The 25,352-nt window shown below is 37.0% G+C and overlaps 1 protein-coding gene and 1 non-coding gene across 3 annotated transcripts in view; both read right to left on the reverse strand.

Moving 5' to 3' along the window:
* The window catches only part of LOC126753105 (ras-GEF domain-containing family member 1B), a 244,149-nt gene that overhangs the window by 124,774 nt on the left and 94,023 nt on the right, over nt 1–25,352 (reverse strand). For both annotated transcript variants that reach the window (XM_050464258.1, XM_050464257.1), the window contains 4 exons: nt 14,576–14,772; nt 11,623–11,743; nt 9,970–10,107; nt 5,575–5,706 (listed from right to left, as the gene is read on the reverse strand). In XM_050464258.1, the coding sequence (XP_050320215.1) occupies nt 5,575–5,706; nt 9,970–10,107; nt 11,623–11,743; nt 14,576–14,772 (588 nt within the window). The remainder of the gene's footprint in view (nt 1–5,574; nt 5,707–9,969; nt 10,108–11,622; nt 11,744–14,575; nt 14,773–25,352) is intronic.
* On the reverse strand, nt 18,720–18,793 carry Trnar-ucu (transfer RNA arginine (anticodon UCU)). Its single transcript has one exon. It is a non-coding gene; the product is annotated as a tRNA-Arg (tRNA).

Below are 25,352 nucleotides of genomic sequence, written 5' to 3' on the forward strand. Positions count from 1 at the left end.
CAGGACCGTAGGACCGTAGAGCCAGAAGACTACTTTCGGTGAGAGACCCCACCTTTTGCCAATGGCTCTTCTACAGCAATACAAAGCAATCGATCTCTGTTTTGCTCTCTCTTCGATATTCGGCTTTCATGAAAGCTTCCTATCCAAACATCCGTTTGGAGGCGAGCTAAAGTGAGAAGGCGAAATATACGCTAGGTTCAGGACCCGCTACGTAAAAACACCCCAACGAAAAGAAGAAAACAACCTCGGTTAAGAGCCCTTCTACGCCAATAAAGAAGAAGAATATTCCTCTGGTGAAAGACTTCCGTATTTCTAATAGTATTCAAAGATCTGATAATCCGCTAAAATCTTTTGTAGCCATACATACCTAGACTTAAGCAGTTAGAGATCATCGAGAAACTAACAATTTGGAGGAGAGAGGACCGACTCAACAAAATTATTGTTTTCGATACCTCAAAAAGAAAAACGATATAAATATACATAGTATATTTGTTCAGAAATTAACCGAAACTGAGTTAAGCTTTATTTCTTGTGACCCTTGGTATATGCAAGTAGCCAATCTTCAATATACGAAAATATTCATCTAACTGTCATATGTAATTCAATATCCAATTATTTAAATCGCCTTTTCGCAAATTACATAAATTCTAGTTAAATTTGAATTTTAGAAATTATTTTGCAAGTGTTTGCCCTGAAGCTGCCATGGAGTCAGCGCGTTAGTGCTGTGCTTGAGAATTCACTAAGTTCGTATTTTGATATATTTGGTGCATGGTCGGCGAACCTTTATTGCCCTTAATAGTTGGTATTACTTTCACTAATTGGGATTGTGGTTATTAGTTCGGGTGACGAATAAATTGCCTGCGCTTGTGCTACACCAACCCCAGCTGAAGCAGATACATATGTACGTCAGTTGCGGCACTAGGGTGTAAATAGCTTAATTACTGCAGTGCCTTCAAAATGGCCAATGCTCTCATTACCGAGCGATGCCAGCGGAATTGATTTAGGTCCGAATGTAAGAACATATGCACATAAATAGCTAGTTTGTATATCGTCGCTTGACTAGGCCGATACGTGACTGTGAGATTGTCAAACATACATATGTATGTACACAAGTACTAGCAAATATCTTTGCACTTAAGAGTTCACACTCGCATCAAATGGCTAGCGAATTGTTATGCAATATTCAGGTCCGACTATCTGCTGGAGGCATTTCGAATGATTTGCAAATTTGGCTGTATTGATTTCTCAATTTGTTTTACAGCGCATTCCAACTCAATTTGGCTTATTTGTTTGTGTACGCGTCTTAGAAGGGCAGTGCAAATATATTTACTTTCGTAGATATATACTGTTATATACTATATATGTATTCGTTAATATTTGCCTGCTGCTGCTGTTCATTTGGGCAAATTTGGCAAGCCGAAGCGAAGTAAATATTTGTACAAGCTTGAGATTTGGGTTGAAGACAGTACTGGTTCAGGGAGCTTGTTAGTGACTACTTTGTTCTCTCATTATTAAAATATATCTTTCGAATGAATAATAAATTTTATATACTATAAAAAATTTTAACCTGAACAGTGTAATGCTGAGTTTGCTCAGGAGGAAATGTGAGAGACTCTATAAAATATATTCAGGGTATTCCAAGCAGAGGAATTTATTTAATAGGCTTTTGTGAAAGCCAGGTCCTTCTCCACCTGAGTTTTCCAAGTGTTGGTCTGACTCTTCCTCTGATTCCCCCGGCGTGTGCTCTCAGAGTTGGAGTATTTTCATCCATCGAAATGACGCAGCCAGTGTAGCCGCTGGTATGCTTTGTATGAAGCTTCATAAAGAGGTGGATGGGGGAATATTACAGTCATTGGAAGTGAGCTAAGTATAAAACGCAGAGGGAGAGACCACTGAAGTCAAAACTCATATGGATACCAATAAAGAGGTGAAGTGAGCGGGGATATCAGACCAGACGTTGGTGGAAGACAACAGAAAAAGAAAAATAGCTTCTGCGCTTTCCTGAAAAGTTTACTGGGATTTCCAACTCATACATCGGGAGAGAGCCCAGGTACAAGGAAAGTCAGGAGAGACTGAAGGCTAAAACGCGATACAAGACAGCGGTCGAGACGACTCGTGGGCAAGTCCAAATTAAAGGTGAAAGAGGTGAAACGGTTGGCTTGAGAGAGAGGAGGTGAAAAACGGTTGGGCACAATTCGCCACACGTAATTGGTGCAGTGCTTCGGATTCAGCGTTTGCGAATCGAATAGAGGAATACATATCTTGAAGCAGCGTTCGATATGGAGACAACCAAAGATATCCCCGTTGAAGATAAGTGCGAGGACGTAGCGGGAAGCTGTATTTCAAGCGGGCGGACGAGAAGCCAACAACGTCCAAATAAGCGCCTACTAGTTGTCGGCGAAACTATACCTGATGGTGACGCTCATGCGGTCTATCTGCTGAGAGAGATGTCGTAGGAGCGTTGGGAAGTAATGAAGATGAAGCTGTCTCATCGAGGTCTCAGAGGCAAATGCACCATGCCGTCATTTGATAGTTCAGGATAGTTTTGCGGAGTCAAGATCCTGAAATCGAAGGTATGTTCGACACAGCGCGAACCTCGGAAAAGAGAAAGGGCAAGGACCTAGCGGAGAAGCGGAACGTCAAGCGCGTGAGCAATAAGCCGACAACGTCCAAAGTAGTGGCCACTGGCTGCCGCTGAAACGATACCTGATCATGAGACAAGCGCACCCAAGCCGTCATTTAATAGTTTTGGATGGTTTAACGGAGACAAAATCCTGAAATTGAAGGATTACTCGTCGCTGACATAGGTGAGGTACGCTGTCAGAATACTTCCCAACCGATGAGAAAACGCAAAACTGGAGGTGGTAACAACATTCCAAATATTTTCAATAATATTGTCACAGATTGTTATCAAAGGCAAGAAGGAAATTTCGAACTAGCCGTTGAGATCGGCCTACTAAATATATATAGACTATAGACTAATCAAAATCAACTTAGATTTCTTCATGATAGATCTCTTCGTGTCTCCTGTACTTCTTGCAACTTTCTAATTTGCATTTCATCAAGCGCTAATGCTTGAGTTTTCTTCTGTGTGCTGCCTCACTTTAGTTCCACTTTCTCTAATGAAGAGGAAAAACAATAAAAAGTGCTGCAAGCACTGGCTTCCTCATTGAATTATTTTGTAGCTAAGCGGGCAAGTGACATATTTTATACACCAGAATCCACAAACATACGCATACTTTCAACTTGCTGCCTCATTTTAGCTTAAAGGATATTAAGTAGCTAAGTTTTGCACCACATGTATATATTTATATATATATTTGTGTGTGTGCGCGTACAAAATATTTATGCAGAGAGAGGGAGTATTTTTGCTACAGCGATGAGTAAACACAGCGCAAAAAAGATGCGAGCAGGTTGGATCTACCGGCTACGGAGCATGGATCACGGACTACAGACTTCCAACTGTTTTCCCGGAGCTCATCGTCGCAATTTTATGTGTGTATGTGTTTGCATGTGACTAAAGTGAGAAACGCGCGTGTGTGTTCGTCTGTAAGCGCGCATGTAGTACTCAGATTTAATTAAATTTTCCATTACAGCAAGGCCAGTAGCAGAATATGAAATGTTTAATGTGGTACTAGGGCAGACAAATAGGGTTATACGCTAAAGTAATGAAAGCATGTGTGTTATACATATGTTGCAAGAAGCAGCAGCGGCAGTACCGCGGACTGAGGCGAGAAGCTGCTGAAGTGCGGTAATGAGAGCCGAGTGTGCAATGAGAAAGAGCATGTGTTGCATGACAGGCATATGCCTTGCCTAGCTTGTGGCGCTTGTGGCATGTTGCAAGCAGCCAACTGACCGAATTTATGACTTGAATTGCAGCAGTGAATTGCGATTGTGAAGTGGCGTTGATGTGATTTAAATTTCATGAAAATGAAAATTACATATCGCCGAAAATGAAGCGAGTGCTACGAATGGGAAATTTTTAGATTAGCGGCAAGGCGTTGTTGATAGCTTGAACTCGCCAGTTGCCAAGCGTTGTCGGTGAATGTGTTTTAAATATAATATAAATTTGCAAATAAAGGCGGCTGTGGTGTGAGAACGAGGTTGGAAAATGGGTAAGGTAACAATTTTGTACACAACTGAGGCTACTCGCGGAGCTGTTGCAGGCATGTTTAAGCTTTAGACTATGTCTTGGCTTATATTTATGGTTTATGTTAAGACAATTGGTGCCTTACTTTCGCATATATCTGTTCCTGATATATTTATATTGATGAAGTTTCAGAGAGTTATTAACAATAAAAGCATATACAGGGTGCTTTCACTGCCTTCTAGAAGAAAAGAGTAAAATAATAGTTATTTTGGTTTCCATATTTGTTGAAATTCCCGTTCGTTCACAGAAGTCAAACGTTGATCTCTGCAGCACTTATGCATGGTTTATATTTGTACGCGTAAATATTTTCAATCCACCAGTGCCTGCCTTGCCATCAACACATTGATGTCGTCGTAAATTCTACTCTTCAGCCATGTTAAGCCCATTCATCAGCTACAACAGCACGGAAATTGTAGAAACAGTTAATTTACCTGTATTCCCAATTGATTCTGTTTGCACTCATGTGCACAATCAGACTTGCTCCTATAAGCATGCTACAATACAAGTGTGTGTTCTCACTCACCACACATTCACTTATGTAAATGTGCGACCACACACGCGGCTGTGGAAGGAATCTCTGTTTTGTGTGTGTTGATCCCGAAGACTTTTGTATTTCTATGTTTTGACCTAATTTTTGGTTAAAAAATCTTAAAATATTTGAGACAATTTAAACCTAATTCTATAATAACCTCAAAGGGTGAACAGGGTAGATATAGTTCCTAAGTTTTTGAGATATCGATTTCATATTTTTCATACGACTTTTTCTCTACCAGAGGCTACTTATTTGTCGGAATCGCTGATATCATACTACTATAAGACGTAGCTGTCATACAAACTGATCGGTCGAAATTAAGTCCTTCTATGAAAAACTTTTTTATTTGGTAAGATATTTGCATGAAATTTGGCGTGAGTTATTGTCTATAGCAGTGATGTAATCTCAAGAGAAATTATTTAGATTGGTTCACTATAACATATAGCTGCCATACAAGCTGAACGATAGGAATCAAGGGCTTGTATGGAAAACTTTTTTATTTGAAGAGGTGTCTTCACGAAATTTAGCTCAGATTGCCGTTCAAAGCAAAGGTACAATCTCTGAAGATCTTATTCAAATCGGGCAACTACAGCCTATAGCTGTCATACCAGCCGGCCTACCAAAATAGGGTTCTTGTATGAAGAACTTGTTTATTTGCCAAGATATTCTCATGAGAGTTGGTGTGTATTATCAATCAATATCATAAACCCTCTAAACAACATTTAAAACATCACTTAGGTTGTGCTACCAACACCAATCTCTGCCTAACACAAAATTAACCGTTAATCTGTAATCCCGTCACACCGATTTTAGCGAACAATTCTTAAACACTTATGCAGCACTAGCAAGCGCTCTGTTGCTTCCTGCCATTTGTAAGGTTCGTGTGACTTACCTGTAATATTTCATTGCATACGAAGAGGCGCAGACGTGCCGACCAATCCAGGTAGGTTTCCAAATTGCACGTTTTCTTCGGATCCTGGACACCGGGTGGACCGCCGGACGTGCTCGGTTGGTCCCACTTTTTCTGTGCAACAACGAGAAGATAAGAAAAAGAAGAAAAAGCGGGAAACAAGGCATGAAAATTTATTAGCACACATTCATGTATATATATACATATATATAGTATTGAGGCGAGTAAGTGCAAGCAGCGGTGCATATGAGATAATGCCGGTGAACACAATGCGAAGAAGAATTGCTAATAAGTTTATTTTACACGCTCTCTGACTCGGCTGCAGAGCTGACCAACGAAGCCAATGTCGCTGTTGAATCGCACTTGAACTCCACACACGGATTTACACACACAAACACGCAGACTGCCACAGGCACGGCTTTGGTTGGCACGGCAAACAGCAAAAGCTGCCTTTCATTACGAATTGGCGGTCTCACCTTTTACCTTTGTTTGCGCGCCGCTCCAAGCTGTGTGTGTGTGTGTGAATTTAAATGAAGTGGCAACGAATGGTAATAAATTTGTAATTCTTTTAATTAAAAAGTGCATTGGGACAGATCTTTTGCATTGCGAAAGCAGGCCGTCACTTTAATCAGATTACAAGCGAATACAAAAATATAAAATGTAAATAAGTAAGCACAAGCAACGCACACATACACACACAAACAATCAAATAAACACAGGAGTACACATATATACATATAAACGTAAGCCAAGGTAAATAAGAGCGACAGCAAACTCAAAGCTCGACAGCAGCAGTCGAGCCCAAATGCATTTCTGATTACATGCGAATTACGTAAGCAGTCTTAAATTTGCCCTGCCGCTTTTAATTAAATTTGGTTTGCACCAGGTCACGAATACACACACATATACACATATGTATTTACAGAAGAATTTGTTGCCAACTGGCTGAGAGATGAAAGATCTAAAAGAGTTATTAATTGCGTTTGCGTCAAAGGTGTGTGTGTGTGCCCAGACATATGTTTGTGTGCATTGAGAGGTATTTACATGCACACATGCTTGTTAAGCAGCTTGCAACCGGATACAGCAAAGAAGCTTACACAATATTGGGTTATCCACACACGAAAGGTGCACTTGCAACTGTATTATGGAGTGCGGTAGGCCTGTTGCAAATGTACTCAAAACTATTGGGTTGTTCGAAAAATAGTGCAAAATTTAATTGCTTTATGAGAAAAACAAGAAAAATCGTTGACCTCGAAAATTTTTTTAAAGATATCTCGTCAAATTGAAAAGTTTTCCCTACAAGTATTTCATCCCGATCGTTTAGTTTGTATGATAGCTATATGTTATACTGAACCGATCTATGTAAACTATTTCTTGGGATATGGCACTATTGGCCTTGAAAATAACTCATATCATATTTCGTGAAGAAATGTCGACAAATGAGAAAGTTTCCCATACAAACACTTGATCCCGATATTGTAGTTTGTATGACAGCTACAAGCTATAGTGGTCCGATATCGACAGTTTCGACAAACAAGCAGCTCCTTGAGGAGAAAAAGATATGTGTAAAATTTCAGCTCGATATCCAAAAACTGAGGGACTAGTTGTCGTATATACAGACAGATGTACATGGCTAAACCGATTTAGTTCATCACGTTGATCATTTATGTAGTCTCCGACGTTTCCGTTTGGTATGAAAACTGACCGAAGACTTTGTTTAGAACTCTACGATGGACAAAGCAAACATTCGTGAGTGATTTGCTGCATTTCGTCGAAGCAACACGAACATCGGTGACGCTAAATTTGTTCTAGAAAAGTCGGACGGCCGAAAGTTATATTTAAGGGGTTACATGGGTTTACGGATTTCAAAAATCGAATATTTTTATTATCTTATTAAATTTTACAACACCTTCGCAACATTGTCAAAAATTTTTAAGTTGATCTGAGATATAGTTTCGGAGATTCAGCCTTGAAAACTTGTGCGCAGCCGCAGACCCCACGACAAACCATATCAAAACTTGGTCTCTCTTTCTCTCACGAAAAAGCTTCTCATAAAATGCATTCAATATAATCTATTACAAAGTTGGTGCAAATAGATTTGAATCTACTTTTAAAGACACCCCTAAGTATTGAATTATTCACTACACTATTGGTAAGATATATGAGCTGATTTCTCATGCTCAAAAATTTGCACAGGTTCTCGTAGAGATTGAAATTGGCGCTCGGTTTGTTTTCATTCAGAACAAACTCAAATTTATCTCACTAACAATTTTTTGACCTCCTCCTTGGCATACCGTTCTCAAAAATTCTCTTTCTCACTTTTTATGTTCATGTGCTGCCCTATGAGTAATTTCCGTAAGAAAATTCAATCAATGCATCAAGTGAAATTTGCATGAAGAATGTCGGTTTCTGCATAAATCGAAGCACTTTGATAGCTGAAATTGAAAAATTTATTGAATGCAGCTGTATGGCCTTTGAGCTTTTGTCAATTAAAGAAATATCTCATATACTCGTCTGTATGTAATAGCAAGTGCACAGATATTCATCAATTGTAAGTAGACTTAAGTCAAAGTAGCTAGTTATGGACTAGTTCGTAACTAGTATTTAGAAGAGCCCAACTGGGGAGCCAGCTTCCAAATAGTCTTGCAACTCGTCTCTGTAAGAGTTCTCTTCAAAGCTCTTGTCTTCTGAAAACTTAGGTAAAGGAAAACTTCTTTAGTGGACATTGGAGCAAACAGAGTTTAGAACATCAAGAATACTGCTTTTTAACAAAGACCGTAAAAGTGGCTCTAGTGAAGGTTGCTATGAAGTACGAGCTAAAGAAAGCCAGGAGAATCTCGTAGAGAGCGAACTGCGGAAGTGTAGAAAGCTGTCAATAGTCCTCAAGGTTTCAGCACATTGTAGCGAAAATCCTGGTTATACCAAATTGTGGACGCGCCGCTCTCCTTATTTAAAGGCTCACACTTTCAACCTGTTGATAAAGTAAAATATCTGGGACTTATCCTTGATAGAAGGCTTTTATGAAGTATAAATATTGAGGAGGGAGTAGAACAAGCTTCGGTTGCTTTATAATGCTATAGTAGGTGGTGTTTTGGCTCTACGAAACCGTAGTCAAGTCAATAATGTTCTATTTTGTGATCATTTGGTTGAGAACGGTTGAAAAAGCTACCCGCACTAAGACGCTTGAACTTGTTCAAAAAGCGGCTCTCATTGGCATCTGCGAAAGTCACTCAAAAGTTCAGAAAAGCTAGATATTTGATGAATTCCATAAAAAGTCTCACTCTCGAATTCTCTCTTCCTTCAATTGCATCCCTAAAAACTTGGATCACTGCGTCTTTACTGCTAGTTGCTGTTTCTCAGCGCACATCCTGACGGGGAAATCCCTGGAGAAGAGGTGCAGTGAGCTTTGATCAGAAGTGCCGAAACAAGGAGGAAGGTTTGGAGGCCAGACTACTGTAATATCTTGGCCCCACAGCTACAGCTAAAACTCGATAGCAGATAATAACGTTGAGATCGCTAATTGTTCGCTTAAAGTTAGTTAAGGGGTGACTAACCGCACTAACAGTAAGTTACTTCATCATCAAACTTCTTTGAGTACCTAGTCATAGTGAAGTCACTAGAAGCTACATAGCCGCTGAGATAGTTACAGAGGACACTTTTATCCCGCCCACATCGTAATTGAAACAATCTGAATTTCTGTTGTCATCGTTCGTTCTATTACTCGACTATTGGACCTGCTTACAACCAGCATCTGCGTGTATGCGCATTGTAGAACGTAAAAGATCTACATTCTTGATCTTGGCAGTGTTCATCTTGCCGCAATCGTTGGATTTCTTACTTGGCATTGTCCAATAGGCTTTCATCCTATAAGACTGAGTCCAGTCGGACACAAACTAACAAACTTGCTGAATCTATACAGAACGCTGAATCTACACGAATTTTTGAGGGTTTTGTGACTGGTTTTATAGGAGTTTTAGGTACCAGAACGACTGGCTATAAACTACTGATATCCATGTTAGGGTCGGCCTTTAAACCTGTGTCGTGTTTTATATTAAATTTCACTGCAGAATCCATAGTCATTGTTGTGCATACATTTATCTATACACACATATATGTGGAAATACATATATCTATGTATATAAACATAAATCATAGTCAATTCGAATAAAATATTGGGCATACAGGAAGATGCAGTTGCTCAAGCGCGTTTGAAAAATCTTGCAAATACACTAACAAATTAGAAATACTGCAGGTTTAGTATGGGAAGGTTATTCCATATATAAGAGTTATGAATCGAGTTCATGTACCACTTTTTTTCTATCCAATATTACAAGTAGTAAATGCAAATAATAATAATTCATTGTTTTCATATTTCACCTGTTTGTCGAGCAGCACATTACTGCTGCATTGCAGAAACTCTTCGGGGCCAATTTGCTTTGCCAACTTTTTCTCAAGCCGACAGAGAATTTGTGCGTATTGTGAAGATGTCGGGCAGTCTAATTTGTTGTGTTCAGGCTGGAAGAAAAATTTATAAAAATGATGTAAGAATTTGCTTGGGTAAATATTGTGCTAAAAATGTTTTCAATATTATTGTAATTCAAGTTTTCATATACAATTGTACTTCCCTAACTCGAGTCACCATAATACACAAACAAATCTGCAAGTTAGAGGGCCTGTGAGTTATGGAAAGACATTTGTATGAAATTTGACTTCTATTGCCATTTCAAGAGCTCGAGTTGTGGAGAACTCCGAGTTATGGAAGTTCAAGCTATGGAGGTTCAATTGTATTTTGAGTTTAATTGGAAAGAGCAGGTCCTATTTAAGGCATATTAGTAGCAAGTTTATAGCTAAACATATTTATATTGTCAGCGGATAGCTTAATTGGCATGAACACTGATTTGACTGATACAATGTGGTTGAGAACTAACTAAGTAACTATTGGTGAGTATGTATGTATTTAGTTGTGCAAAGAGACAATTCGTGCTAATAAGGTAGATTTCCTTACTAATATGTCAAAACATGTTCAATTGGAATGGGAATTTACTTGCTTAGAGTTAATATAATATATAGAACCCTGTTGGAAAAGGAATAGCAGGCAATAAAATTTAGCAGAGATTTTATTTAAAACGAGCAATGAATATTTCGTCACCTGAAATGCAAAACAACGTATCATAAGTATCATAAAAAAATATAATTTGAGTTTTTATCGCTTACGATTCACTAAACCGTATTATATATGTAATATCGTAAAATTTCAAGCTTCCGCTCTCAGATATAACCAATATATAACCAATTTATAACCATTTTATAACCAAAACCCAAATTTTCTTTCGATATTTCGATCATTATATCGTGATATTACGTTATTTTGCATTTTAAGTGACGATTTGTAAGAGAGAAAATAGCGGAAAGAAGAACTAAATACACTTTGACACAATTCTCTGCTGATGAGATTTCAACCATTTCAGAATTAATTTTCATTTTAACTTTGATCAATATGAGCATCAATTTTAAACTAAAAAAGGGTTAATGATTTTCGGATTTGTTTCTCTTTTTTCTTTTTAAAAGCTGACAGAGTTGTGTGTTTAATTTGAAATCAAGTATTAAAATTAAACTCTTCTCTCTTAGTAATTGCTAGAAAAATTGGTTCCAATATTAAACTAAGGGTTAAAGATTTTAATTTTTTCCTTCCGATGGATAGGCAGCGATGAGAGATCAGTGTGAAACAAAGTTTTAACAATTTTTTATCCATAGAGTCACCTAAAACTCAATGCCTTTAACACTGCTCTCTTTCACACGAAGACAGCATGTGGTTTTCGAATACAAAACGCCGATACACAATAAATATAGTTTTTAGAAAGTATAAAATTTTCATCCTTAGTACTAACAATTTCTCCATGCCATAAGAAGATAAATATCACCAAGGTGAAACCAAGCGTTAAATGTATTAAGTATTCCTAGCTTGTTTTCGTATAGCAACTGTCAATATATGTACAATATATACTTTTTTCATACAAATTTCTTACTCACCTTCTCAGTTGTACTTTGACAAGCGCGTAGATCTTCTTCATGTCTCTCCAAGTCAGTCAATTGTTTCAACAAGGCACTCAGTATTTCGGAAACTACACCTTCTAGATTTGTATTGGAACATCTGCAGGGCAAATAAAGGCACAAATATTTTATTGTATGTATATATTTACATATACATATATCAGTACTATCAGTAAGTCCAATTAGGAATAACTAATAAGGAGCATCTCAGAAATCACTGATTTGACAAAAGTCAAAGGGTAAATACTAATGCTTAGTAGAATAACTTGGTTTCATAGGAAAATGGCAATGGCTTTGAGAAGTAAGTAGAGACCATTGTAAAGGCGGCATCAAAAATTAGATGTGCATTTGCTTTAATTAGAGTGCTTTATACGAAAAGTAAATCTTGTTAATTTCAGGTTAAGTTTTCGATAAATGAAATGTTAGCAATTCTACTTAATTTTGGTTATGAAATATGATTGTTGATAATTTTGTGAAATATGATTGAAATGGTGTTTTTTTTATCAAATTGTGAGTGTGCTTTCAGAAGATTTCATGGATTCAGAAAGCGTGAGTTATTTATGAGATGGATATATTATATTGTGCTATTTATATAAAACTAGTGGATCCGGCCACGCGTCGGTACATTTTATGCTATTATTCATATAATAAACTAGTCAATATAGTGAAAATTTTATTTATGAATAAAGACGATACGTTTTTGTTGGTATAAGAATCCAAGGAATTATATTTTAGGTTTAATTTCGAATATGTTCGCACATTGGAAAAAATAACAAATTTAAGGCAGCCTTCCTGCCCAGTTAATAGAGATGTCCACTTAATAGAGCGTTCATTTAATACAGCTTTCACTATATTTTTTGTTTATGGATTGTTTTTATTATCCTGTCTTCTAAGTTGGGTCGAACTGGCCACAGTGTGCTAAATTTTGCTAAAATCAGTTCAGTAGTTTAGGAGTCCATCGCGGACAAACAACGTGACACGTAATTTTTATATATAAATTTATATTTAAAATAACAGGTCAATTAAAAGCTCGCCAGACTCACATATAGATGATGCTACTAGAATTACATACACATGATTTTTGGTTAGCCCTGACTTGCAAAATGCGCGTGAATAAATTTGACACCTGTCGGATCGTTAGTTTGTGAAAAATATTATTTTGATTAGATCAGCTTCTGTTATTTTGAAAAAAATAGATAAAAAGAATTTTCGAGTGTTAATAAAACAATGCTTTGCGAAGAGAAAAAATACATTGGAGCAACAACTTGGCTTGATCACGAGCTTTCGGACACTGCCCCAGAAAAACTAATCATGAAAGTTTGGTATGCTAAATTTAGTCGTGGTGAAATGAGCACCAAAGACGGTCCAAAAGAGATTTTTACCAACAAAAACATCAAAAAAAGTCCAAAAAATAATTTTGTATGACGGTAAAGAGAAGTTGCTCAAGATAGCAGGGCCTCTAAAGATATCAAGTGAAGGTGTTCGTTACATCATTCGCTAATATTTGGGTATGAGAGTGCTATGTGCAAAGTGAGTGCCGCGCGAGCTCACATTTGACTAAAAATAACTACGAGTTGATGATTCGGAGCTGCGTTTGGAGAAGTTCAAGGGCAATAAATCCGAATTTTTGAATCGTCGTGTGACAATGGATTAAATATAGCTCCATATATTCACATTAACATCAGTTTTCGACTGTCATCTGAGTAGAATACACACATTGAACTCGCTCCAAAACTTAAAAAAATGCAAAAGTTGGCTGTCAAGGTTGTGGCGTCTATGTTTTGAGAGGCGCATGGAACAATTTGTTTTTTGACTCCTTTAAAAAATGAAAGATCATCAACAGCGACTATTAACAACCGAAAAACGGCCGAAAGGAAAGGATTTTGTTTGATTCATATAAATGCACATTGACCAATATGTTCTGTAAAAAAGTCAACCATAGATACCGAAAAAATTTTATTTTTGCTGTTAAGACAATATTGGGCATCTAAAAGTGGCATTTCGTGGGCGATACCACGTCCATCGTCCAATTTTGACCGCGGCACCATGCAAGCGCTGTCATACCATTTCGGGGTAGCATTTAAAGTCTCAGGCAAATTTTTTGAATAAGGGTGCTCCTGGATACTGCGATCGCCTGTGCCGAATTTGAATTTTATATAGTAATTTAGTGCTTAGTTTTGTCACTTCATAGGTTTTCGGTTAATGGTGCATTGTGGGCGTAGCAGTGCTCCGATTACGGCCATCTAAGAACTCGGATTTTTTTTCTGAGGAACGTGTTTAACAAGTTTCATCAAGATATTCCAATTTTTACTCAAATTACAGCTTGCGCGGACGGACGGATAGACAGACAGTCACCCTGATTTTAACTCTTCTCGTCATTTTGATCAGTTATATAAACATAACTCTATATCTATCTCGATTAGTTTTATACTTTGTAGCAACTGATTGCAAGATTCTAAAAATGGTACCGAAAAGTTGGTGGGTTACTATAATCAGTGTTACTCGTGAAAGGACATTGGTGAAAAAAACAGGAATTTCGCCAAAAAATTGTGTGTTACTATGGCAGAGCGATTTGTTATAAATCATTTTTTATTATAGACAAAAAATTTTCATTTGACTGAGATTAAGTTAATAATTTCGTAGTTATTTTCAGTCACCGGAAAATAAGTGAAATTAGTAATATGAAATATTCGTCTTATGAGTGCTCGATATTTTTATTAGGTTTAAAATAAATTAAACTACATTTTTCGAAAAGATCTATTAAGATATCTTTTTTTGTGTATGAAGCAATTCCACTTACTTTCTTATCTAAGTGCTCAATAATGCGAAAATATAATCAAACAGTAATTAAAATGAAAATCAATTGTCAGTAAATATATTCATGTACACTCCTGTGCAAGCTTAGAGAGCTTAAGCAATTTGTAGCACTTACCTGGCAACGATATGTTTAACATGGCCCATCATACGTTCGTCGCGATAATCGTAGGGGAACTTTTGCGTCCACTCGGCCAATAATGCGACTAATGATTCTAACGACTCGCTATCAGGTACCGAGGATAATAATTTGCCAAGCAGCTCATGGGGTCGTAAAAATAAACGTGACGATAATAAAAATGAGAATATAAATTCCTGCAATCAGACAAAGCGGAGAGCAAAGAAACAGTTCAAATAGCGTTACTTATATAATGAAGTGTAACAAATGGCAATATATGTATGCTTTTATACTTATGTGTGTGTGTGAGCATATTTATTTCGTTGTAATGAGATACAGTAATAGAAATATATGCGATGGCAAGAAGGTTAGGTCAAGTTGGCAACACTTACATGGTTGTGGCAAGGAAGCGCAAAAGTTCATTTATACTTTTACTCTGCATTTATATGTACTTATATATTATATATATATGTATATATATATGTGTGCGTTTGCAGACATGTGTTTGTTTGCAGCTAATGCGGTCAGTTGTTGGCCGCCAGGCTGTGCAATTACAAGTGGCGTTGCTTAAATGGCTCAAAGCGTTAAATAGGCTTAATTTATTTGTTCCCGCCATACACACAAGCCTACAGCTGCACGGACGGCTAGCGCATTCTTGGCATGTGCTCTGCGCTTGGCAGCAGACAGCCGCTGTGACTCTATTGACTATTGCACTTGGTGTGTGTGTGAGCGCTTGTAAGGTTGGCAGTGTGAAGGCTAATCCTAGCGGATTTGTTTTGCAAGAATGAATTAATTATTTCAACACGCTTTGCGCCTAATGTTATGCTACGACATTTGTATGTATGTATTTTTGTATATATGTGTGTAATTGTGTATGTATATGTACTTGTAAATGTGTATAAAAATGTGCCACTGTGTTAAGTTCCGGGTGCCAATTATGCTTTTGGACTGCGGACACATTTTTTCTGCTCTTTGTGTAGCTGTTCGCTGACGTATGGCAGCAACTGGACTACTCACTACCAAGCATTTGGCAACAAACGGTTGTAAATTACATATGAGTGGCAAAAATATTTAAAACTTTTCGAGTTTGAGGCAAATGGTAAAAGAAAGTTTTTAAAAGTGAATTTCGACAGTTTCTGCGACCTACATTTTTTGTTGGCTTGGAAATTTAAAAAAATCGCGACTAAGCACTAAATTGTAGGTATTATTTTGAGCAAAAATAAAATATTTTTGCAATGACTTTTTTGAAAATAAGGAAAAAACGTTAATTAAGACTACATTGAAGCAATAATACCCTTCACAAGCGCATTTATTATAGCATAGATGGGTACAAAATGGGCTTTACTTGTTTTTAATTGGTCAGTTTGTATGGCAGCTATATGCTATATTGAACCGATCTGAAAATTTTTTTCGGAGTTTGCACCTTTCATTGAGAAAATAACTCTCGTAGAATTTCGTGAAAATATCTCGACAAATATAAAAGTTTTCCATACAAAGATATGATTTTGATCGTTCAGTTTGTATGGTAGCTATATGCTATAGAGTTTAGATCTAAACAATTTCTTCGGAGATTGCTCTATTGTTCTGGGATATTATTCATGCCGAATTTGGTGAAGATATCTTAACAAATAAGGGAGTTTTTCATAAAAGAATTTGATTTTGATCGTTCAGTTTGTATGGTGACTATATGCCATAGATGTCCGATTTTTACTATTTCTTCAACGATTACACCCTTAACTCAGAAAATAGTTTATGTTGAATTTCGTGAAGATATCTTGACAAATTAATAAGTTTCGCATACAAAGATATAATCTTGATCGTTCGGTTTGTATGGCAGGTACATATATGCTATAGTAGTCTGATCTTAACTACTCTTTCGAAGATTACTTTATTATCCTAAAAAATAACCTGTGCCAACTTTTGTGAACATACATACATTGTCAAATGTGAAAGTTTGCCATATAAGCACTTGATTCTGATCATCCAATTTGTATGGCAGGTATATGCTATAGTAGTCCGATATAGACGATTTCGACAAATGAGTGGCTTCTTGAGTAGGAAAGGATGTGTGGAAAATTTAAAATTGATATCTCAAAAACTGAGGCACTTGATCGAGTATAGACACACAGACGGACTTAGCTGAATCGATTCCATTCGTCACGCTTATAATTCTGAGGCAGTAGCTGAACTTGGATTTTTAAAATGATATTTAAACTTTAGCCATATTCAACACTTAAGAGAACTTCGCTTAAGAGGACTTTTCAATATGCCCCGCATATTTTTAATTTCCCACATTTACAGTTATTTGCATGCCTTAGTAAAGTTATTGGCCGTCTCCCAACGCTGCATTTGAATAATTCATGCGCTTCTAGTATTTGCAATGAATTACTAATTACACTTTGCAGCATCAGCAGACGGGCAAATGTCAAACGCTTGTTGTTGCTGCACTTGTTGGCGGTGAGTTAAGTAATTCTGGATAGATAAATACATATGTATATATAAGGCGTTGCAACGCCCACAACTAACGCCGTCTAAAGAGTATGTAAGTGAGGAGTTCAAGCGAAAACAAACTAAAAAAATACAAAAAACAAAAAATAAATACAAATAAAAAAAAAATAAAAAAACATGATTATCATTAAGTAGAGCAAAAACTAGATTCTGCATTTTTCTCACATTTTTACGCGCCAACCACTCGCATTATCCCTCACTACTTGTGTAGCTTGTGCATGTGTATGTGTGTGTGCCTTTTTTTTGCTGTCTTCCGCTTGGCAATGTATATTGCGATAATTGCAATTTAAGGTTGGCAAGTTTCTTCAACTTCATTCATTCAGTCGGCAATATGGACAGCGCGCCAACAACAACAACAACTTGCCACACTTGCGGTTGTGCATTTGTAAATTTTGGCTCTGGTTAGCGTTTCACTGTTTCGGTGTTTTTCTTATTGCTGCTCGTTTGCGCACGGCCATTTCTAATTAGGCAAATGGCAGAAGGCCGCCCAAGGCGTCGGCAATGTTCGTGGGAAATTAAATGCTGCTTTTTGTTTTTTTTTTTTGAGTAACTGTGTAGCCAAATGTTGAAAATGATGAAGATATTGTGAGGTTATGTTTGTGCTTGATGGTTTGATGTTTCTTGCACGCTTTGACTCCCACACTCTTCCGCTCAGCTCGTTTAGCGGATGGAATGCTCGTCTAAAAGTTATGTTATAACAATAACAATTCAACTTTTAATTAATCCAGTTTTAATGTATCCTTCCGATTGTTTTGCGCTACTCAATCAGTTGTAGTTGTGTCCTCAGCTGTTTTGTTTCACATCGTGTGCTTTTTCTTTTCGGAGTATTGCTCACAATGGTTTAATAACTAATTGTTACTCGCTAAGATTCAGAAGGTTTTACTTTTAATTGCGCTTTTATTGTATCACTTTTTATTTTTTACTTATAAGTTTTACTTCATTAATCGCTGGCAGACAGTGAGCTTTGATTATAAAGCAGAATGAAGAGCTTTACCGAAAAAATAACCCATTCATCTGTGAGTTCGTTTTAGTTTCAAAAATTTCTATCCGCAAAGTTTGTAGATGTTACAAGTTTTCTCTTCCGGGAAGGTATTCCTGAGATAAATTAGTTTAACAGTTCTTCGATTTTTTTTATATTTTAAATTCCGATGCAAGTATTTTTACATATTTGCTTATTCTTCTGGATCATTAAAGCTTTTTGCTTTTAGTTCCCCCGAGATTTATACCCCCATCAGCGTATATGAAAGGCGGAAGGGAGATATTTGACAACCTAATATAAAAGAAGTAACTAATCCGATTTTTTGGTATTTACGGATTTTTATATTAACGGAACGCCAAAATCTCAGCCGAGGAACTTTTTTTAAGTATTGACTGAAGTTCTCGAATTGCTGTTGTCCCTCGACTTAAATATAATGTGCTATCTCTTAATATAGTTCTGGTATAAAAAAGCTGCTGATGATATTTTAAAGAAACGAAATAACTTTTTTTCCATTAAAAGCTAATCGAAGACAAATTTTAGTTTGAAAATACATTTGCCGTTATATTTTCCTATATGTTTCTGTCTTATTTGAATATTTAACATTTTTCAGGTTTATATTTGATTTGATATCTTCCGACAATAAAAAACTTGACAAATTGAGCCCTTGCGGGGATCGAACCCGCGACCTTTGGATTAGAAGTCCAATGTGCTATCCACTGCACCAAAGGGCCGCTTAAATTAAAGACTTTGGCTATAAAAACAATAAGCTTTGTTTAAATAAACATTAACGACAACTTATTTTGATAGAAACTATAAAAATTTAAAGCCAAAAATAGTGCGTTCAGTCAGTCAATATTTATCAACTCAAAATATATCAAAATGTACTTGTATAATATAGGAAACCACGAACATAACTGATTGTATTCTCGGTTATTATTATTATTATTACAGCTGTTTCGGGCTGTGTGTGTATGAGTTATGGCGACTTCTTTATTACATAGTAATTAAATAAATATTTAATTGGCACTAATCAAACACTGCGACTCGGTTGTATTGTGGTCGGTTGATTTATTTGTTCAGCCGTCTGACAGCCGGCACCAATGTGCAAATGTATGAGTGTGTGTGAGTGACAATGAGGGATTATTGAGTATAAGAAACATTCGATAGTTTCTCCGAAAACGCTGCAAGCGTGTGTTTGCATTTTCGAATATACATTTGTATGTACAAAAACACAAATGTATAAGACAATTGGTTGCATGATTTCAATCAATTATCTAAAAGCGTTTGATTACAAATTCATTGAAAATTTAATTTAATTTATCTTCATGAACTTTGGTATATAGCATGTAGACTTCGGTTTGAGCAAAGCAAATATTTGTTATGCACACACACTTGTGTGAGTATATCTACTTGTATATATTTTGATCTATATACTCCAATTTATTTTGAATATTTATAAGAACCTCTCTTGGGAATAAAGGCAACAAACTATTATAATTTTTCTGGGTAGACTTGTGATAGGTTAGGTTAGGTCATACGGTTGGTCTAAAATTGATGGATGTCGTAGGTCGACGAAGCGTTTTGAGCTCACCACAAATTTATAAAGGAGGATATGGTTGCCAATGGTGTGTCCAAGCCGACAAGTCAATCTCAGTCTCGAAGGAGCAGGCAATAGAAGAGGAAGTAACAAGATGATTCCACCTCGCCTCGTACCCTGTGTGAACCCATTGAACAGTGTCCAGTCAGATCACCCACAATTGTGTCGATATTGACTTTGTTAAGAGCCAGGAGTTCGGAGAAGCTCTTAAAATTCAATCTTGTTCAGAAGGATCTTGCAATTGATGAGCTCACTTTTGATCCAAAGGACCAATGTCAGAACGCAAGAAGACCTTGGAAACTGGCTCGATTAAAATCAGATGAAATTGAGGAAAGAATACCCTCCCTAGTAAGCTCATCGACTTTGCAGTTTCTGGCGATGCCGCTGTTACCGGGCGCTTATGCAAGCCTAATATTTAATAAGCTTGAATCTTTTGCTAACGAAGTTAAGCATTCTTTGACTTATTTTAAGCGCACAGTCAGCGAGCTGAAATAAAATGCTAATTCTACACTTTTGACATTTCTCTCCTATGGTTTGACCCCGTCGAAACAGCACGTTTTCTGAACTTACCTTGGATCATCTCTATGACAACTTATTTAATCTTTACCATTCTAAAAGGGGCTACATAACTGTTATAATAACAAAAACATGAGAGGCGTTCTTTGAGCATGCTACAGCTGCTTAGATACTGTGATTTTTCAGAGCATCCACCAGCAGACAAAGACCGTGTAAAAGATTTTTGGCGTAACTGAGATTCCATAGAGCCGGAACACACTTTTCGTGAGAGACCACATCTCTTCCCAATTGCTTCTCTACAATAGTATAATATGATAATCGTTACTCTCTTCTCCATGTTTGGCTTCCACGGCAGCTTCTTGTCAACCATCCAACGTGGGGAACGTAACAGCAGGGATTTTGTATTTCTTGCTAAACAAAATCAGCTCAGTTTCCTTGGATTTATGGCTAGCCCATTTCTCTCTGCCTGCTTGGTTACCACATTTAGATGCCCTTGGGTTAGTTCGTAAAGCGTATCTATGAATTTTCCTTTTAAAAAAAGAGTTACATTGTTTGCCAAGGCAACGGCCTTGCAGTTCCTTCAAAAGGTCATTCTTCACTAGGATCCATGGCAAAGAAAACAAGGACTTTTCCATTTCCTTCTTTGAATAAAGAATATTATAACCTCAATATTATGAGATCTCAACACACATAGACATACTACTATGAGCAAAAAACAGAAAGATTTAGAATTCTTAATTTATTCTTCAAAATCTATGTCATCCCCTTCTGGTTAAAAGAGCTTCTGCGCCCCCCCTAAATATACCACATCTACACCCCAAACATACACACCATATTCAACACGTCATCTGGTAGTCGGAAAACATTGTTAACGCGACGCTGTTTTGGAAAAAATTTAGTGATTTTGGATTTCTTTCACTTTTCTTAGGCCCAAATGATCTTTCAAAATGGTTTTCACTGATCCTTCCGATATTCTAACGATGCCAGTAAGATCTCTGACTGTTAATCGTCCATTCTCAAGCACCAACTCCTTAATTTTATTAACTTATTAATCATCAGCTGATGTTGATGGCCATTCTCGACCTTCTTTGAATAATTTGTACCAATCAAAAACACGTGACAAACAACTATCACCGAAGGCCTTTTCAACATTCTGAACGTTTCGGGACCAGAGATTTGAATCAGCCTACCAAATTTAATGGAAGATAATGCGTATACTGAACATTAATGATTAGTTTGATGTGACACTTCGCACAGATGTCATTGACAGTCACACCAACCTAGAAAAAAAATTCTACGTATTGGTTTTCGAATGAAATTTAAATAAAAAGTCTTACTAGTTTTTGCTCACTGTAGCATATACATTCATATACATATATGCATACATAAAGCAAGTTAGGTTTCTTCAATTAATTGTATTGATATATATAATAAATAAATAGCGCTCTTAATTAAGTAAATTAAATATTCATAACCATCAATAAATGCAAAATAAACTGCTTGGAAATCGTGTTTAAGCAAAACGCTTATAGCCACACACACATAGTATACGCACATCTGTGCAACCATTTATATAAAAGCACATATCAGTTTCCATTAGACAAACAATTTCATTAATAAAATGACAGCAATTCAAAAAATGCCGATAACATCAATAAAAGCAACGAAAAAAGTTGAAATGTGGAAAAATTGAAAAATTGCTATGAGCGCGCAGTAGCTCTTGGAATTTTTCAGAGGCTAATAGCTTGCAGCTAACCTTCTGCTGCAGTATAAGCGTAGTTTTTAATTATTTATGCAACCAATATTGCTTTGTATAATGTTCGAAAAAAAACTCCGCGTTTTTTAGTAACTTTAATTTGCATGCATTGGCAATAATCAAAAGTGTTTTTCGAATGCAATTGTGTGCGCATGAATTGGCTTTGGATATGCCAGCAGTGTAGTTAGCATATATATTGCTGAATTTTAACCCAGAGGGTGTTCAAAATTTCTTTTGATGCCGGTTAAACATATTTACTGTTAGTTTAGCTTAGCGGCTTTGTTTGTTTTCAAATTTTTAAATTTTTTAGAATTTAGGTTAAAGCAATAATCTCATATCGTATTGTGATAGAGAGTGTCCTTAGAAGCATAGGAGCTACCTATACTGCTACGATATGTACTTGGTTGCAAGCCACAAGGGTGTTCCGGGAAACAAAATAGCTGATGAGACTGTCAAAATTTCCTACGTGGTGGCTATCAATCTAGTTCGAAAACAGCCTAGTTGCTAGAAATGATAAACCATAAAATTTCCGAAAGGACGGAAGCAGATGAAAGGGAGAATGAATGGCTTAGGGGCATACAAGTCACAGCTCACAACTTACAGTCATCACATGTAAACCGAATGATCATAAGTAACAATAATACATGTAGAATGTGCAAGGAAGTAGGTTTTAGTGAGACGCTGGAACTCTTCCTCCGCTTCCATCCGGGCTTAGCTAAACCTCGGCTTAAATATCTAGAGGCTTCGCAGTTCAAGGTACGGAATGAACTTTCAAAATTAGATATGAAGTCTCTATTAAATTTGATGGTGTTTGTTTTACCATTTCGGTGGTGAGGTTGGGTTTGGCTGCCATCGAAATAATCTAATTTTAGGCTCAGAAAAGGTGCTGTTTCAACGGGGTTGGGCTATAGACAAAAGCACGTTAGAAAAGTGGGGTTGTTGGTCATGCAAAGGGGTGTTTGGTTGATCAGCGCTCCAAATAATACAAGCCTTTTGCAAGTATTACTTGGTGCCAATTGGTCAGGTGGAAGGGACTCCTTTTTCACCTTGGTCGGGTTCGAGGCCGATCTAAAACCTGTGCCGTGCTGTGGGTTCGGCAGCAGGCCGTAGTTCGACTCCACAATGAACTGAATATTCATTTATACTGCCACTATGTTTAAACCACAGCCACAAGGAAGAGTGAAGAGTGGTACTCCAAAAGCTGACTGCTTTCCGTGGTACTAGATTTAAGTCTTCCGTCAGACCTTGTAGCTTTTGCTACTACCAGTTGAGCACCTCTTTAACTCAATGACTGATGAAATTTGTAGCTTGAACTTCAAATGTCTTTTCCTTAGAAAAAATATAATTCAAAATCTACAATATCAGTTGAAGCTGAGTATTATAAAACTATTTATAACAGAGACTACAAGGTACGTTCCCAAGTAAACAGAACTTTATGAATCTACCGCCCCCTGGTGACGCCATCTATATGTCGACTGGTACGTTAGAATCTGTTATCTTTATATTTGTCCAGGGAAAATTTCATAACATTTCTCCGTCATGACATGCGCTGTCTCATCGACCGACGCTAGTGAAAGCAGAAGGAGAATATTTTGAATAAAATAAATTGATTTTGCCGAAAAAAACATTTGTTCTGTTTTTTAAGTCCTGCTTACTTTGGAAATTTTGGCAAATTCTATCCCCAGCCCACTGGCAGAGCTACAGTGCTCAGATCGAAGTTGAACAGGGCCACTCAAGAATCGCGTTGGAACACAAACTCTTCGTCTGCAATAAGTGGTGGTTTGACTCCAAGTGCGCGATTCACTCCGAGGGAGTCGGTGAAATTGTAAATGGCTCCAATGTGAATGGCATCGGTCTGTGTGTGAAGTATGTTGAGCTTCAAGCAGACGACTGCAATGATGTTATCTGCGAATTCATCCCAGCAAAAACTATTTGGAGAGTTCATTATGTTTCTTAACTCGCTGTGCAAATGTTCAAGCAGAAAACTTTGCTGAAAGCGTTTACTTGGAGGTCCATGTATGGCCTGACAGCCAGTCAGTGTTTGTAATATTTTAATAAATTTTGATATTTTAATAAATATATTTGGCAACTTTGTACCAAACACGCTCACTTAAAGGCTTCGCATATCCTTCAAAAAATTTTAAACGCTTTTATTTTCCATAATTTGTTCATAATACGTATATTTGCCACAGTAAATTTTAAAATTAAAGTTTTCTGCGATACTTTCCTTCTAATACCAATATTTCATTAGTTTTGCTCTGATGTGGTGAGCACTGCTTTACATATAACTACGAAATTCTATGTCAACTCGCTCGAGCCACCGGGTTATCCCGAGGGTTAATGCAAACAAACTTCGTGTATTTACCATATGAAACATGAATGTTTATAAAAACTTGTTTTCTCTCGCCGTTTTTTGTGCGGAATATTAATAAAAGTGCTGTTGTTATTTTTATTTTTGTTTTGCGTTTTGTTTTTCCTTGCCCGCGCGCCACCACCACAACCACTACATTGGATTGGATTGTTTGATTGCATGAATAAAGAATAAATGAATTGGAAAAAATCAATAGTCAGAGCGAGTAAAAACTGCTCGAATGCACAGCGCGTATTCAGTGTTGAATTATCGATGCTGAGTGTTGCACAAAAACCAGCACTCACACACACACATACACGCACACATCAAGAGCATTGCTTCGAATATAGTTTTGTTGCTGCAAAAAGGATGTGCAGACACTTCACCAGTTGCTGTTGCTATCAGCTGCATTCTTCTATGCTTCGCGTGGCAACAACAATGCATTAACTGTAAGCGCGTTTGCTTATCTGTGTGTGTGTGCGTGTGACGTTGCTTTGTCAGCGCTTTTATTGTGTGCGCGTGTGTGTGTGTTTGTATATTGATTGTAATGTTATTGGTTTTGGGTTTTGCTGGCAAAACATAGAAATGCAATTACATCCGCTTTTCATCGCGGCGAAGCGTTCTCACTTTACACGCTTGTTTGACGCGTTGCGGTCGGACATGCCCACTTTGACGGAGCAACAACAGCAACTGCCGCCATGCAGCCACTGTTCAAAGCGCGCTTATTACATATGTATGTAGGTGTGTGTGCATTTGTATGTTGGTGTGTGTGTGTGTGATCTGTAATATATAAATGCCGTTTAATTTCACTTTTTATCTCAACTCATTTGTATTTCATTGTTGCTTTATTAATAGGTACTGTTTTTATTTGTTTGCATTTTCAATTGAAGCACTCACACACTTACACTAATTAATTTTGTATTGCGGTTACAAGTTGCACAGTTTGTTATTTTTTCGTTAAACAAATAAATAAAATAAAATTCATGAAAGTTATAAATATTCCAAAGTACTGTAAACAATATTGAATTGAAACACCTTTGGGCGCTGTGGTAAAATCTAGTACGATCTGAA

This window comes from Bactrocera neohumeralis, chromosome 3, assembly GCF_024586455.1.
Source record: "Bactrocera neohumeralis isolate Rockhampton chromosome 3, APGP_CSIRO_Bneo_wtdbg2-racon-allhic-juicebox.fasta_v2, whole genome shotgun sequence".
Lineage (NCBI taxonomy): Eukaryota > Metazoa > Arthropoda > Insecta > Diptera > Tephritidae > Bactrocera > Bactrocera neohumeralis.